The sequence below is a fragment of the Rhea pennata genome, chromosome 12, assembly GCF_028389875.1.
Source record: "Rhea pennata isolate bPtePen1 chromosome 12, bPtePen1.pri, whole genome shotgun sequence".
NCBI classification, from domain to species: domain Eukaryota; kingdom Metazoa; phylum Chordata; class Aves; order Rheiformes; family Rheidae; genus Rhea; species Rhea pennata.
In genome coordinates, this window is record NC_084674.1 from 17,288,065 (window position 1) to 17,301,654 (window position 13,590).

General features: G+C 37.4%; 1 protein-coding gene across 5 annotated transcripts in view; it reads left to right on the forward strand.

Annotated features, from left to right (window-relative positions):
- PHF2 (PHD finger protein 2) overlaps positions 1-13,590 on the forward strand; it is a 101,912-nt gene that overhangs the window by 61,782 nt on the left and 26,540 nt on the right. For all 5 annotated transcript variants that reach the window (XM_062585629.1, XM_062585632.1, XM_062585630.1 and 2 more), the window contains 8 exons: positions 1,218-1,378; positions 4,657-4,798; positions 7,218-7,404; positions 7,998-8,160; positions 9,625-9,712; positions 10,313-10,419; positions 11,722-11,813; positions 13,474-13,563. In XM_062585629.1, the coding sequence (XP_062441613.1) occupies positions 1,218-1,378; positions 4,657-4,798; positions 7,218-7,404; positions 7,998-8,160; positions 9,625-9,712; positions 10,313-10,419; positions 11,722-11,813; positions 13,474-13,563 (1,030 nt within the window). The remainder of the gene's footprint in view (positions 1-1,217; positions 1,379-4,656; positions 4,799-7,217; positions 7,405-7,997; positions 8,161-9,624; positions 9,713-10,312; positions 10,420-11,721; positions 11,814-13,473; positions 13,564-13,590) is intronic.

Below are 13,590 nucleotides of genomic sequence, written 5' to 3' on the forward strand. Positions count from 1 at the left end.
TGACATTGATCACTGATAACTTGACAGATTCTTATACTTGAAGAAAATGGTCTTCCACCATAAATTGTTGTTTTAGAAGTTTCCAGTAGTTGGCGCATTTGAGTTGACTGAATTGATTCCAGAAGATTTTAGTGTACTTAACATACCTGGTAATAAATTGTTTTATGACTTTTAGATTTTTACACCTACTTTGCAAATAACTGAAGTTTAGCAATTAACTGTGATCCTTAGCATAGTTCATAAGAATGCAGTTAGCCATCTAGCATAACAAGATCTGATTCTCCATAGCTTTCTCTCCTGTGTAGTTGCTCAAACCTGTTTAAAAAGAGCACAGAATGCTGCCTAAACATTGTTTGATACCTGATCTGAGCAGGTCTGAGTAAAAGCATAAAACACCACGTGGCCTAGTAACATTAGAGACTACTGATTTTTAGCTCTGGTGAGTGAATTTGCAAAGACTTAAAGATTTAGTTTTGTTTCTATTGTTTTCCTATTCAAAGACCAAGATTTTGACTTATTCTTAGAGGTGCTTTGCATATGCAGTGCTTATTCAAGTTAGTAGAAATTTATTTATTTGAGAGGTATCAAAAGAAATGTTAAAAAATTGTTACTATTATGAATTTGTACATTTAGTGACCAAAAGATGTCTTTGTCTACAGTTGCTGGCATTATATTTCTGTGTATCTGAAAACTGCTATTTGTAAAATACTTTTGGTAAACTTTGAATAGATGTATATAATTTCTGTGAATATGAAATTAGATGTTAAACAGGAAGGGATGTTAAAGGGATGTTAAGGGATATATGTGAAATCAAATGTTAAACAAGTCAGTACAGAGTTCATGTGTATTTAGTACTTACTTCAGTACAGCCACTGATAGCAACATGCAAAAATCATAGCATAGCTGGCATGTATAAAGAAGGTAAGAATAAGCTGTCTAGAATCCATTTGCACTACAGAAAGTTTGGGGCTTCTCTTTAATATTTAGAGATTTTAACATTCAAATAGCAGAGTAGAGGTCTAAGCACATTCTAGATGTTTCAAAAAAGCTGAGGGACCCACTGAACAAAACATACAGCAACAGCAAGTAGTGACCTCTGGCTGACATCAGCTTATGCTTGCTTATTCATAATATTTTTAGCTTTCAGTAGTGAAATGCAGAAGATGCCAACAGGGCATGGAAATACCTTGCCATTGAAACTGTGTTTACTTTTTTAGTGCTGAAGATATAGTAGCGAAAGTGCCAGGCAGCCAGCTAACAACAGAGTATTTGGAAGAAAATGGCTTCACAGAACCCATCCTCGTTCCAAAGAAAGATGGCCTGGGTTTGTCTGTACCTGCACCCACCTTCTACGTCAGCGATGTTGAAAACTATGTTGGTGCGTATCTGGCAAGCAAGTGGCCTTGTATTGTTTAGCGCTCAGTTGCTGCTTTTAAACTTGTCCCTATGTTGTGAAAACTGCACCCCTCCCTGGAATAGCTCTCAACTCATTTCTAGGGCCAGGTGGGCCTTCCCAGCCAACTCCTTGAGCTAGTTCACGGTCATATTACAAATGAAGGAATAAAGGAGAAAGGGATGAAGGAGAGGAATGAGAGGGATCTTGGGACTGTCCTTTGTGTAAAAATCTGTTTAGTTCCCCCTATATAAAAGGAAGACAAATCAGGAGCAATTCAGTGTTTGTTCCTGTTGGTACTTATTTAAATCAGGCTCTTGACAAGTTCTTGGGAGAAGAACCCTTTCAGCTACTCGCTTACTTAAACTCCAGGCTGGGACAGCTCTTATTTTTCATCTTCTAATGCTCCCAGGGAAGATCGGATTTGGAGAACTTGCTTGGCAAGCACACAGTGGCATGCTAGTGCAGGCCAGCTGCAGAGCAGGATGACAGCTGGATGTTAAACAACAAAAATATTTCAGACTTTGTGTATTTGAAGGCTTTAGAAAGATGGAGATGACAGCCCAAAACTTCACCTGTCCTGTATAGACCTGTAGCCCGTATGTGTACCCTTGAAGAAGCAGAGATAGGGAACTGCACACCCTGTACGTATTCCTTATTTCCCCAAGTCAGCTGAGGACTAGTTTGGCATTTGGTGCAAGTTAGAATAATCCTAGGGTTAGTTTTTTTTCCTGCAGCTAGTGTGGTCCTAGTGAGCTATGGCCCTGAGAGGAGAGGGAGTGAAAGGCAGTGTGCTCTGGAATCGCCAGCAGGTGCTTGCCAGCATAAAGGTGCTCTTGCACAAGCAGTCCCATTGGGAGTTTTGCTCCTGTCCTCCAGCCCAGTTTGAACTGCCCTGCACTTGCTGCAGGAAAATCCACTTCTGCAAAGTGATTGTGAGATGCTGCTGCTTGGGTGTGCTCATGTTTCACCGCTTATGTTTTGCTTATGTTTTTTGCAGATTATCAAGTGAAAGTTGTCAGATATCTGAGCCTAGTTATATTAGGACATTTTCTGTGAAACTAGGATGTTTGCCCTGGCTGGCTGTTACTTGCTAGCTCGGAACTGGTGGCACTTTATTCATGAGAATTTGCAGAGAGCATTCATGAGATGAGAGCAGTGCAGTGTATGTGTATGGCCAAGTTAGGAAGGACACTATATTATTGTAAAATATTGCCATCACCCCTTGAGCTATGAAGATGTCAAGCTTCATTATGTAGTGGTAAATTGTAATTAGCAATTAACTCACTCTTGTACTAACTTGCGTATCTTACCATGAGGCTGAGCCAGGCTGCATTGTACTCCGGAGTACTCTATGAAAAGAAACAATCAATGTAGTATCCAAAAATTGTTTCTTCAGGCCAGACCTTAATTGATTACTGCCATCTTGTTTTGTGTTGATGGAATTGTTAGACTGAGATTCCCACTCTGCAAAGGCAGATCATTTTAACTTTTGGTGTCAGTCCATAGAAGAAGGCTTTTTCCATTGCTAGTGGACATTTTGATTCATTTTGTGACACGCTCCTGTCTGTAACCTGGGCAGGGCATAGCATCACATCTTTTCTCTGGTCTTCATGTTATCCCACCCTGAAAGACGTTGACCAGAAGCCATGTAACTGCTATGAAATCACTTGCCTTGTATGTGATCTTGTCTGTTGTTCTTTCTCACTCCTCTTCTGTGTCACTTTGTCAGATTCTGTCTCCTTCCCGTCTTCTGGCAACATACTATCCTTTTGGGCTATGATACCCCCTCTAAAATATCTGAGTATCTGTCTGTTTTTCATGACTCCCTTTTATCTCCTTGTAAAGTCTGTTAACCCTTCCTTCCTTCTATACTGTACTTACCAGATCATTGACCATTTCCCCAAACTGATGGGGGCTATCAGCAGCTGCTGGTGTTCTTGACCGTCTCTGTTCTTTTTTGCAGTGATTGTGTGCAGTGAGGTAACTATGAATAACAGAATTCAAGACCCCTGATTTTATTGTTCTCTCTCTCCCATTACCTTTATAGGAAACATATTTTCCTTGCCCATCTGCTACATGTAGCAGATTTTCTTATTTGACCTAGGCTTTTTTTTCAGCTTCTAGCTGAAATAATCCACTCTCACAACAAAAGTTAGTGAAAAGTGAAAGGGAAGGACACTGGTTATTTAATTCTAAAGCTGGCACCAGATTTTAAAGGGAATGGAACAAATATGCTCTGGTGTAACCTCCGTGTCAAGCTGGCTGGCTTGAACAAAATTTCCCAAGCAAGAATTTGTTTCACTGTTTTGTAGTTTATTACATTGGTCCTAGAATGTCTTTTAGAATCTCAAGTAAGTAACAGAGGACAAAACAGCCGAATAAGATTGCCAAATACATCATTACTGTGCTGGCATAATATTTTGAAAAAAAAAATGGATTTCCTATCTCTCCTAATGTGAGAAGGCTATGAATGAAACACTGGAAGAGAAAAAGTAAGGCCAATTAAAATTGAGGAGAGAAAAGCCTGGAGGTATGCTTTTCTTGCAGAAGGGGTAAGAGAATGTGCTTAGATACAGGCACTCTTCATCAGGCTCTAACTTTCTCCATGGCTTCTCTGGTATGCCCTAGATAAAATTCCACTGATCTAATTGACTAATACCATTGGTATTAACTCTGGACATTTGTATCCAAGCTGCTGTTGACAAGCTGTCAGAGGAAATGTGTAAGTACTAGCAGCTTATTCTCTGTATTCAAATACAGAGTGGATGGATTTTGGATAGTTGTAATTTTAAGTAAAATAAGAAAAGGTCAAACTTTCCATGATTTCATAAATAAAATCTTTAACAGAGCATAATGAAATTGATATTTTTGAAAAATCATTTTGACAAGATATACTGTACAGTATTGCACTCTGTCTAGAATCATGGGAATTTTACAGCATAGTAGGGGTAGGGCTCACTTTGTGGATATCTAAGTATTTGTATATAATTGTCACCAAACAAATCTGTAATGAAATTAATAGATTCAAAGTATCATCAATCCTTTTGATATAAAAACTATAGAAATAGATGTCCTGGGGCATAAATATAGAAGTGATATGTAGATATTATCTATACACCTGTGTACGTATACACGCACACACACAGAGTCAGAAAATAAAAATACTGATGTGTTTGTTAAAATGTTAACTTAGCCATACTATATAAAATGGGCCAAATAAGGCTGCCCTTTTATCTCTTTTTCATTGAATTTATTTTTAGGACCAGAGAGAAGTGTTGATGTCACTGATGTCACCAAACAGAAAGATTGCAAGATGAAACTAAAGGAATTTGTTGATTACTACTACAGTACAAACAGGAAAAGGGTCCTCAATGTGACTAACCTGGAGTTCTCAGACACTAGGTAAGATGGTCCAACTTGCTGCATTGCGCGATGGCCTGGATACTTCACCAGGTTTGACTGATGGAGTTTGAACACCATCTTCCTTCTCCACTGGTGTTCTCTCAGGTTTACATTAACTCTAGCAGTAAAGGTATAGTTACTTCAATACAACTATATGCTAAAGAGAGACAGCTAGATAGTGCAGTAGATCAACTCTCTGCCCTGATAGTGAATGATAACATAGGATGTTTCTAGTATAATTTTAGATATTTATGTGCAACAAGGCAAATACTAATAAGACCAAAGAAAAAGGACCAGGATGACCGCAGAGGTATCATAGAACTGTATATAAGTTTATAGGAAAGCATGAATATAGGAGGCCTTATGTTTTAGTGATGGGATGAAATGGGAATTTTGATGGATGTAAAGCACCAAAAGCCCTTCCCCAGCTGATCTTTTAATATAGTAATCTCCTCAGAGCATTCTCTTATTTAAATGCGTTGTACATCAGTGATCATGCTATTTATATCACACTGGTAATAACTAATGGTGATTTCGATTGCATCATATATTGCTTATTGAAATCCATTTGCATTTAATGTTATGGAGATCATGTAAGTAGATGAGGTATGGCTCTAGGTGTGGCTAATGTCACTGAATGACAGTTTAATGAGAGTAAATTTGGAGTAATTATAATTTCTAATCCTATACTATCTGTAAAAATTTTAATTTAAGTGGTTTTATAAGTTAATTTGTAATCTGTATGGCAACAGTTCAGAATTAGAGTGATGGTAATAGCACAACAGAAAGCTGTTGTGTTTGTGTGTGTATAAACTCCTATCCATATTAGTTCTGAATTTGAAGCTAAGGTGCCTCAGTTATGCAATGAGCTAGTTTCCGTGTGGATTTTAATCTATCCTCCGTGATAGGATACATGAAGATTTTCCTCATGTTTTATATTGGATTCTTCGCTTAAGACAATTAGCTACTGAAAATACCTGAGAATAAAAATGATTGCTTTTGGCAATATGCTTTAAATATATCTGTATTTATCACTTGAACTGAGCAGATGCATCTTTAATGTACTGAACTTCATGCAACTATGTGAATCCTTTTTAAAATTCTTGTAGGCTTTCTGGATAACTAGTACTTCTAGAAGGGAAACGTATTACAGGATAAAGTTCCTTAATACAAACACTACACAAAAAATGATGTGTGTCTGTATAAAAATGAAGAATGGTTGTTTTGGGGAGCATTCTACTTTAGCAAGAAGACATTAGGCTTAAGTTAGTCTAAAAAAGAAGGCTGATGGATAACAACATGCTCATTTCTTTTTAAGGCCATAACCTTTAGCATTTTAGTTAGTGTTTTAGTAGTTTACAACCATTTCCACAGGAAGCTTCTATAGTAATTACTGACTTCAAAGATTACCAGTATTTTCAGTAGAGAATTTTTAGCTTTCTGCTGTTATTGCAGAATAATGGGAGGTCTTTTGTTCTTAAGGACTGCTGGAGCTGTCACTCATATGCTGCTGATTTAGACATTAACTAGCAAATATTTTCTTTCTTAACATAGACAGTGACATTTTAATTGAGTGCATTGCTTCATCTTTCCTTGTCTTTTTAAATGGATCTATTGTTATCAGTATTTGACAGTGAGCATGAATGACACGTGGGAGCATTTAATCGTACACTGATGTGGAGATGCTCTCACTGAAATCAGTTTTTAAAGTTTCTAGCAGTAAACCTTCACTCCCTGCAAGTATTAGTCCAAATTTCAGACTAGTTAAATATAAAATTTATTCATTTTGAGATGAAACACTTTTATTATCTTTTTATCATGCCAGTACGTTGTCTTAGCTGTGATTTGAATATATTGAAATGGTCAACCCAAATTACACTCTTTTTTCCTTAAGAGTTTCTCATGGAATGTAATCAGTCTAAAAAAAGATGACTGTGATTGTCAGCATCAGATAAGACTTATTTAGTTTTTAAGTCTTAAATACTAAGGTTGCAGGTTAATGTGCAAATTTTTAACAAACCATTTTTATAAGAATGCACACGTTTCAATTGTTCTTCTGAAGGTGCTTGGAAAAGCAGCTGTAGTACAGTACTATTGGTGACTGAGCCCACATAGCACTAGATAGGAAGTGGAAAAATACAAACAGCAAATATTTTGTCGTAAATATTGCTACTGAGGTAAATTAATGGATGATTGCCAAATCATCATCCTTAACAAAAAGTTTCATTTCTATGTGAAAAATTTTCACAATTTTTCTGTATTGGTGCAGTCTAAGTGAAGAGCAATTCCACTGATGCTTATGGAGTTACTTAAGATTGCCATATGGATATTAGAATCTGACTCCATTTTTCATTGTGTCAAGCTTATTGCATTCTTTTTTAAAAAAGCTGCATATTTGTTTTTAATTCTCTCTGTAAAGGATGTCCAGTTTTGTAGAACCTCCAGATATAGTTAAGAAGTTATCGTGGGTGGAAAACTATTGGCCTGATGATGCGCTTCTGGCTAAACCAAAAGTTACCAAGTACTGTCTGATCTGTGTGAAGGACAGCTATACAGATTTCCACATAGATTCTGGAGGAGCATCTGCATGGTACCATGTGCTGAAGGTGAGGATTCATGCTTTTGCAGTATATCTAGTAATTTACTAAAGTTTATATCCTAAGACCTTCCTAAAATTCTCTCAGGGATTCAGATCTCTTCTCAGTATTTTCCCTCAAGATCCAATTGTAGCCAGGAGAAATATGTAGAGCTTCAAGTGTTGTAGGTATAGGTTGTAGGTTGTGGGTACAGGCTCAGTTGTGCTAGTTTCTGCTGAGCAAAGAAGCATCTTGGCATGTGAAGTTGTCTGTGGATTGTCACTATATTAGAATATTAGTATTTCTTCAGTGCCTTCCACACACACACACACCTTTTTAAGGCCTGGCAGATGTTAAGCCCTGCAATTGCAGGGTAATGAAATTTAACACTGTAGACATCTGTCCCACAAATCTAAGCAAGCGTGATCAGCTAGTAAATTAACTATTTCCATAGTTTTATACAAAACTCACTAGCAAATTTTATTCAAATAACGTTAAAATATGTAATGCTCTACATTTACTGATATATGTGTGGATATTTTTTGTGTTTGTATGTTTATCTGTGCCAGTGCAGTGTTGCTTGATTTGGCTGCTTGTTGCTAATTGCATCTCTTCTAATTCAGGGAGAAAAAATATTTTATCTTATCAAACCAGCCTCTGCAAATATTTCTCTTTATGAACGCTGGCAATCGGCAGCAAACCACAGTGAAATGTTTTTTGCAGACCAAGTAGATAAATGTTACAAATGCACAGTTAAACAAGGACAGACACTCTTCATTCCATCAGGTGAGTAGGCTGTTAAAGGTGAGGTTTTTGTTTGTTTCAGAAATACTGAAATGGCATCTCTAAGCTACTGAAAGAATATGATTTGACCACGTGCTCTTTCTCTGACAAAGTCTAATTCTCAGTGGAAGTTTCATTTCATATGCTTAAGAAAAATTCAAAACTTTTTTCTGTTTTCTCTCAATAATTCGTCAGCCTTTAAAAAATACAATTAATAGAGTGTTCCACTCTACATCTAGCTGGGTTGAAGTAACTCACAAGTTCAGTCTTTATATGTCCAAGCATGACAATGGTACTTTTTGCCACAGCATCCAACAGAAAGCTCATGTTGAATTGCTTCCTTGCTGTGACCCCCACAAAATCCTTTCACAGTCATTGATTTTCTATGACACTAAGGTACTATAGGTGCCCACCTGAATGTGCATTGTTGTTTCACATAAGGCTGAAGACATGGCTGTCGCAGACTCATTTGTGTTACTTGATAGATTCAAACTGTCACTGAAGCTTAGAGAGGATGGATTTTGTTTTTCTCAGCTCCTGGGAGGAACTTCATGCAGATAGGGAGTTCATTATTAGAAAGCAGAGTTTTAGGTGAACTGAGTTCTTCTCATGCCTCTTGTCCCTCACCTTACTGTGATCTTAGTCAATTATTTCCTCATTTGCATTTCTATTTCCATCACTCCCCTTCATTTATTTAAACTGAAGTCTCTTTGAGACAGGGATGTTTCCTCCCTCTATGTGCCTTTAAACAATACACTGCCTGCTGGATTCTTAATCTGAGTTGAGGCTTCCAGGAAGCACAAATAATTATTAACAGCAGTGGTATATTAGAGGAAGCCTGTAGTAGCGCCGTTTTGCTGTGTGACTGTATTCTTACACAGAACAATTACACATCTGAATATTGCTTTGACCATAAAAAGTGGAAAGTGGGTGTTTCTCTGATGACCATATGTGAAGCAGATGGTGGAATAAACACTGAACAATTTACAGATATTCACCAATTTAAGTAGATTTTTCTTATGAAAGTAAATATTTGGAAAACACTTGTTCCTAGCATTACAGTAAAGTCAGTGTCAAGAGGTGTCACAGATCTTTATAATGATGTGAAGGCAGCTACCATTATATTAGTGCTGTTGCTGTGGCCTTTTACAAGAAATCAACGGCATTGTGAGCAATATGTCACCTTAACTTTCTGTCTATTTGATCTTGCCACACTTGAAGGTAGTCCTGAAACTGGGAGATAAAGGTACTTAGCACCTTTCTGGACTATGTCTTTATTGTGCAGAATAAACAAGGGGACAAATGCAACCTTGTTTTAAGTGTATGCAGTGCTAGTGATGAATTGGACTGAGGAGCCTGGTGGTATCTAGGAAGTTACTAACTGAGATGCGAACATCTTGTTGTGAAAAAAATTTTGTTATTATAATTCCAATTTTTATTCTCAAGACTCTTCTCTTTCTGTTTTAGGTTGGATTTATGCAACTCTAACGCCTGTAGACTGCCTAGCTTTCGCAGGACATTTTCTACATAGTCTAAGTGTTGAAATGCAGATGAGGTAATCTGTCTCCAAAACTTAAAGTTAGGTTGAGGTTCAATTTTTAATAAATTGACCATCCTCTTGCCTAATAATTAGCTGACATTTGCAGTCATGTTTTTGGTGTAGCCCTATTGGGCACTTTTGGAAAATGTACCCATGTTTTTCCCCTTTGGCTGCATCCTGCCATGCTGAAGTATTCTGAGGCAGCGCTTACACTTACTGCAAACTGGAAGGACATGTGAGTGTTTGGCTTGATGTGGCCAAATCCCAAAGGAAGAGCAGTTAAAAACTGTCAGGACATCTATCTATCTTAGAACATGCTATTCACCTAAATAAGTCTTCATCTGCTCAGCTGTCCTCTTTGCCCAGTGTAAGCAGTTGAAGTAGTTCTTTACTGTTGCTGGACAAAGAGTGCAATAAAACTATCTTACATCTGTATCTTACAGTTCCTTACTAGTGTTGTTTTATGTTACACTTTTGGTCTGATGCCAGAATACTTGGTAAGCAGCACAAAGAAGTGAAGCACTGCAAAACGAGCCTCTAAGGTATTTATGATCAGTGCTTTTCACTGTGCAAAGTGCTTGTGACCTGCTAAGTTTATTTTGCTTTGTATTGCAGGGCTTATGAAGTAGAAAGACGGTTGAAAATTGTCAGCCTGACCCAGTTTCCAAACTTTGAAACTGCATGTTGGTATATGGGAAAGCATCTACTAGAGACATTCAAAGGTAAAATGGCTTTATTTTTATTTATTTATTTGCCTGCCTTGTTTGCTTAGCTCTGGGGACATGAAAATGGTTACTTTTAATTTTTGCTGATATGTCACATAGAAGATGGACAAAGGCCAAAATCATTATTGTTAGTGTTCGAAAATTTTACTTTTAACACATCAGCCAGGAGAAATGTAGCTGGGAAGTTTAAGAAGTGTTTCTTGAAATACACTCTGTCTGCCATACTGCTATGGTGTGACAGGACGTGACAGTCTGGTCAAACTATTGTCTGAATCATAGGATATATGCCATCTTACTCTAGTAAGGACCTTAACTGTCCTTCTTACCTATGGTCAAGTGTAGGTTTAATCTGTGTTATAAAATGTATTTAAGTTGCCTCAGAAACAAATAATGTGACCAACTATTTAGGCTTGGTAGGGCAAGTTCAGTTTGGATTCGTTCCCTATTTTTAACCTAATGTCCTATACAATGTGTTAGCCCAAGGCATATTGAGTAGTATTTCCTTTAGTCATAATTCTGCTGATTTTGGTAGAAATACATAGGCCAGTCATATGTACATGGGTTCACATTAACATCAGTGACATGGCCAGCAGGAGTACCAAGAATTAAAACAAAGTTCTCTGTGAAACTCAAGATCTTCTAAATCAGATCCTTTCAGAGCTGATCCAAGCGTTCACGTGTGTATATTTTTTAAAGATGCAGGCTTGGTTTGCTTTTTTTCTCTATTTCTTGTTACAGGACTTTTATGGGGAAACCTCCCAGGTTATTTTATAACAAGTAAAATGCACCTAATTAATAAGTAAGGTTATGGACTCCTCTGAGTGCAGCCTAGAAGGGGGGCCCCCTTATGACCAACTCTGAAGAAAAATCTTAAAAAGCAGAAAAGTTTAGATAAGCTTTTACTCACAAAGGAGAAGTGAAACAGTTTGCTCAGTATAACCATAGTTCCCACATATTGATACTTGCCTTTTTTTAGGCAGAAGGAAAGAACCATTGACAGTGCCTTTTTATTCCCTGAGTTTGGGATGTATGGACATGGAAGCTAGTTTGAATACGTGAGCAATAAAGGAACTTGTATGATTTCCAATGTAGACATAACTTACAGGAACACAGTGTAGAAAGGCTGAGTTAGATTTATAACACAGTAAATATTCACATTATTACCATCAAGTTATAACAGAGGTTCCTTTGTGGTGATCACCTTTCAACGAGCACAGTTAATCTTCTTCAAATTAAAGAATTTATGTAAAACAACTGTAGCTCCCAATGTTTGAATACACTGTCTTTTCCTGTACTTAGGTTTGCATAAAGCTGGGCAACAGCCTCCTGCTCATTTACTCCAAGGAGCAAAAATTCTCAATGGTGCTTTCAGGTCATGGACTAAAAAGCAGGTAGGAAAAACTCTGCTTTAACATTGTATTTGTTAGATTTGTCAGTCATTGAGATAGAGACCACTCTGATAGTGTTTCATTCTACCCTAAAAGAGTCAATGTAGTCAGCTGAAGGGTATGTGATGGGCTGTAGCGAATGTGAAATTCATGCTGAAGATAAAATGCTTTTCAAACAGCTCTTACAAAATGGTCCTGTCAGGGAGGCTCTTCCCACCAGCAGAGATTTCTGAAATGCAAGTTTTTCCTGCAGTCAGCTGAAAGCTGTACACATTCTATTCCCATTTAACCAGGATGAGAAGGAGGAGAAATCACCAGGGAAAAAAGGTGCATCTACTGTAAATTTTTACTCCCTTTGGATTTTGTGTTTTTTAAAAAGTCCAGATTCCTGAAGAATGATAAGAATCGTAATCAGAAAGATATATACATAGCAGCTGTCATTTCTGTCAGTGCAGGTAGTGTAAAGTGCAATTATTAAACAAATATATAAGGATTTTATGGATTTAAATTTCACTGTTTGGATAACTTTTCCATTTCTAGATCCCTTGTAAAGGATTCATGAACGATTGATGTGGGTTATAAGTATATTCTGAGAAGAATATGTGCAGTAGGGTGGTTATATGTAGGTCATACCACATAGCATCAAAAATGTTCTGTGTGGATCCAAGCTGCTGTTATAAGCGTAACTTACAATAGTGTGGTAAAATACCAATCAGCATCTTTTTGTGGACTGCTGAGTAATGATGTGTCAGACGCAACCATTTCATAATTGCACATATGAAATTAATTTGCTTGCCAATTTGCTTATTCCCTTCCCTAAGCTGAGTTGCTGAATTTTCAGACACATCACAGCATAGCTGAAGCATTCCAATATACAACAAGAGCTGTGTAGCTATAGGATTTTTCAAATGTTTTAAGAAGAAATAAGCAGCTGAGTTCACAATGTTACGTGCACAGTTTAGGCCAGTTAGGTGGTTGTCGTAGATTTAAATGTGGTTAGGGACTTGACTGCTGCCTACAGCAAAAAGGTGGCGCTTGAGCCTGGACTCAGAACTGTACCCTGTTTTCCTATAGTAGAGTTATCACAATAGGACTGTTATGTCCTGAAAAAACAACTATATTGGAAGCTGCTCTCTCCATGTCACCCTGTTATTTTCCTACCTGCTAAGCAGCTGTTAAATACTGAGTCAAAGGAAGTCAGGCTGTGTTGGCAGTTGGATAACCTTAAACTTTAAATATTATAGTGTGGCATGCAAATGCAAATGTTGCTAGTCCTGCCGGAGAGCTCTCAAACCCCTCTGCTGATATGGCTAGTGCCTATTATACTCATTGAAGACTCTATCTTGAGACAATCCCTCCTCGCAGATGTACAGAATAAATTTCTCACAGAATCTCATAAAAGGGGATAAGCAGAGTAATGTTACAGTTGCAAAAACATGATAATATCTGAAAAAACGTTATTGACTTTGTGTAAGTAGTTGTCCTGAGGGAGGAGCAAAACACCCAAAAGAGGGGTAAAGTATATTGTTTCCTTATTTGGACTACTGATGTAGTCAGTATTGATTTGAGCACATAGGGTAAATACTGATGTGTCACTTAGTAAGTCTTTTTGTATTTTTGCAAAAAACATGCACAGAAACACCTTGGCTCTGTTCTTTTTTAGGCTTTAGCAGAACATGAAGATGAACTACCAGAAAACTTCAAACCAGCACAACTTATCAAGGATCTTGCCAAAGAAATAAGATTAAGTGAGGTTTGTGCTCTTTTCATAATTTTAACT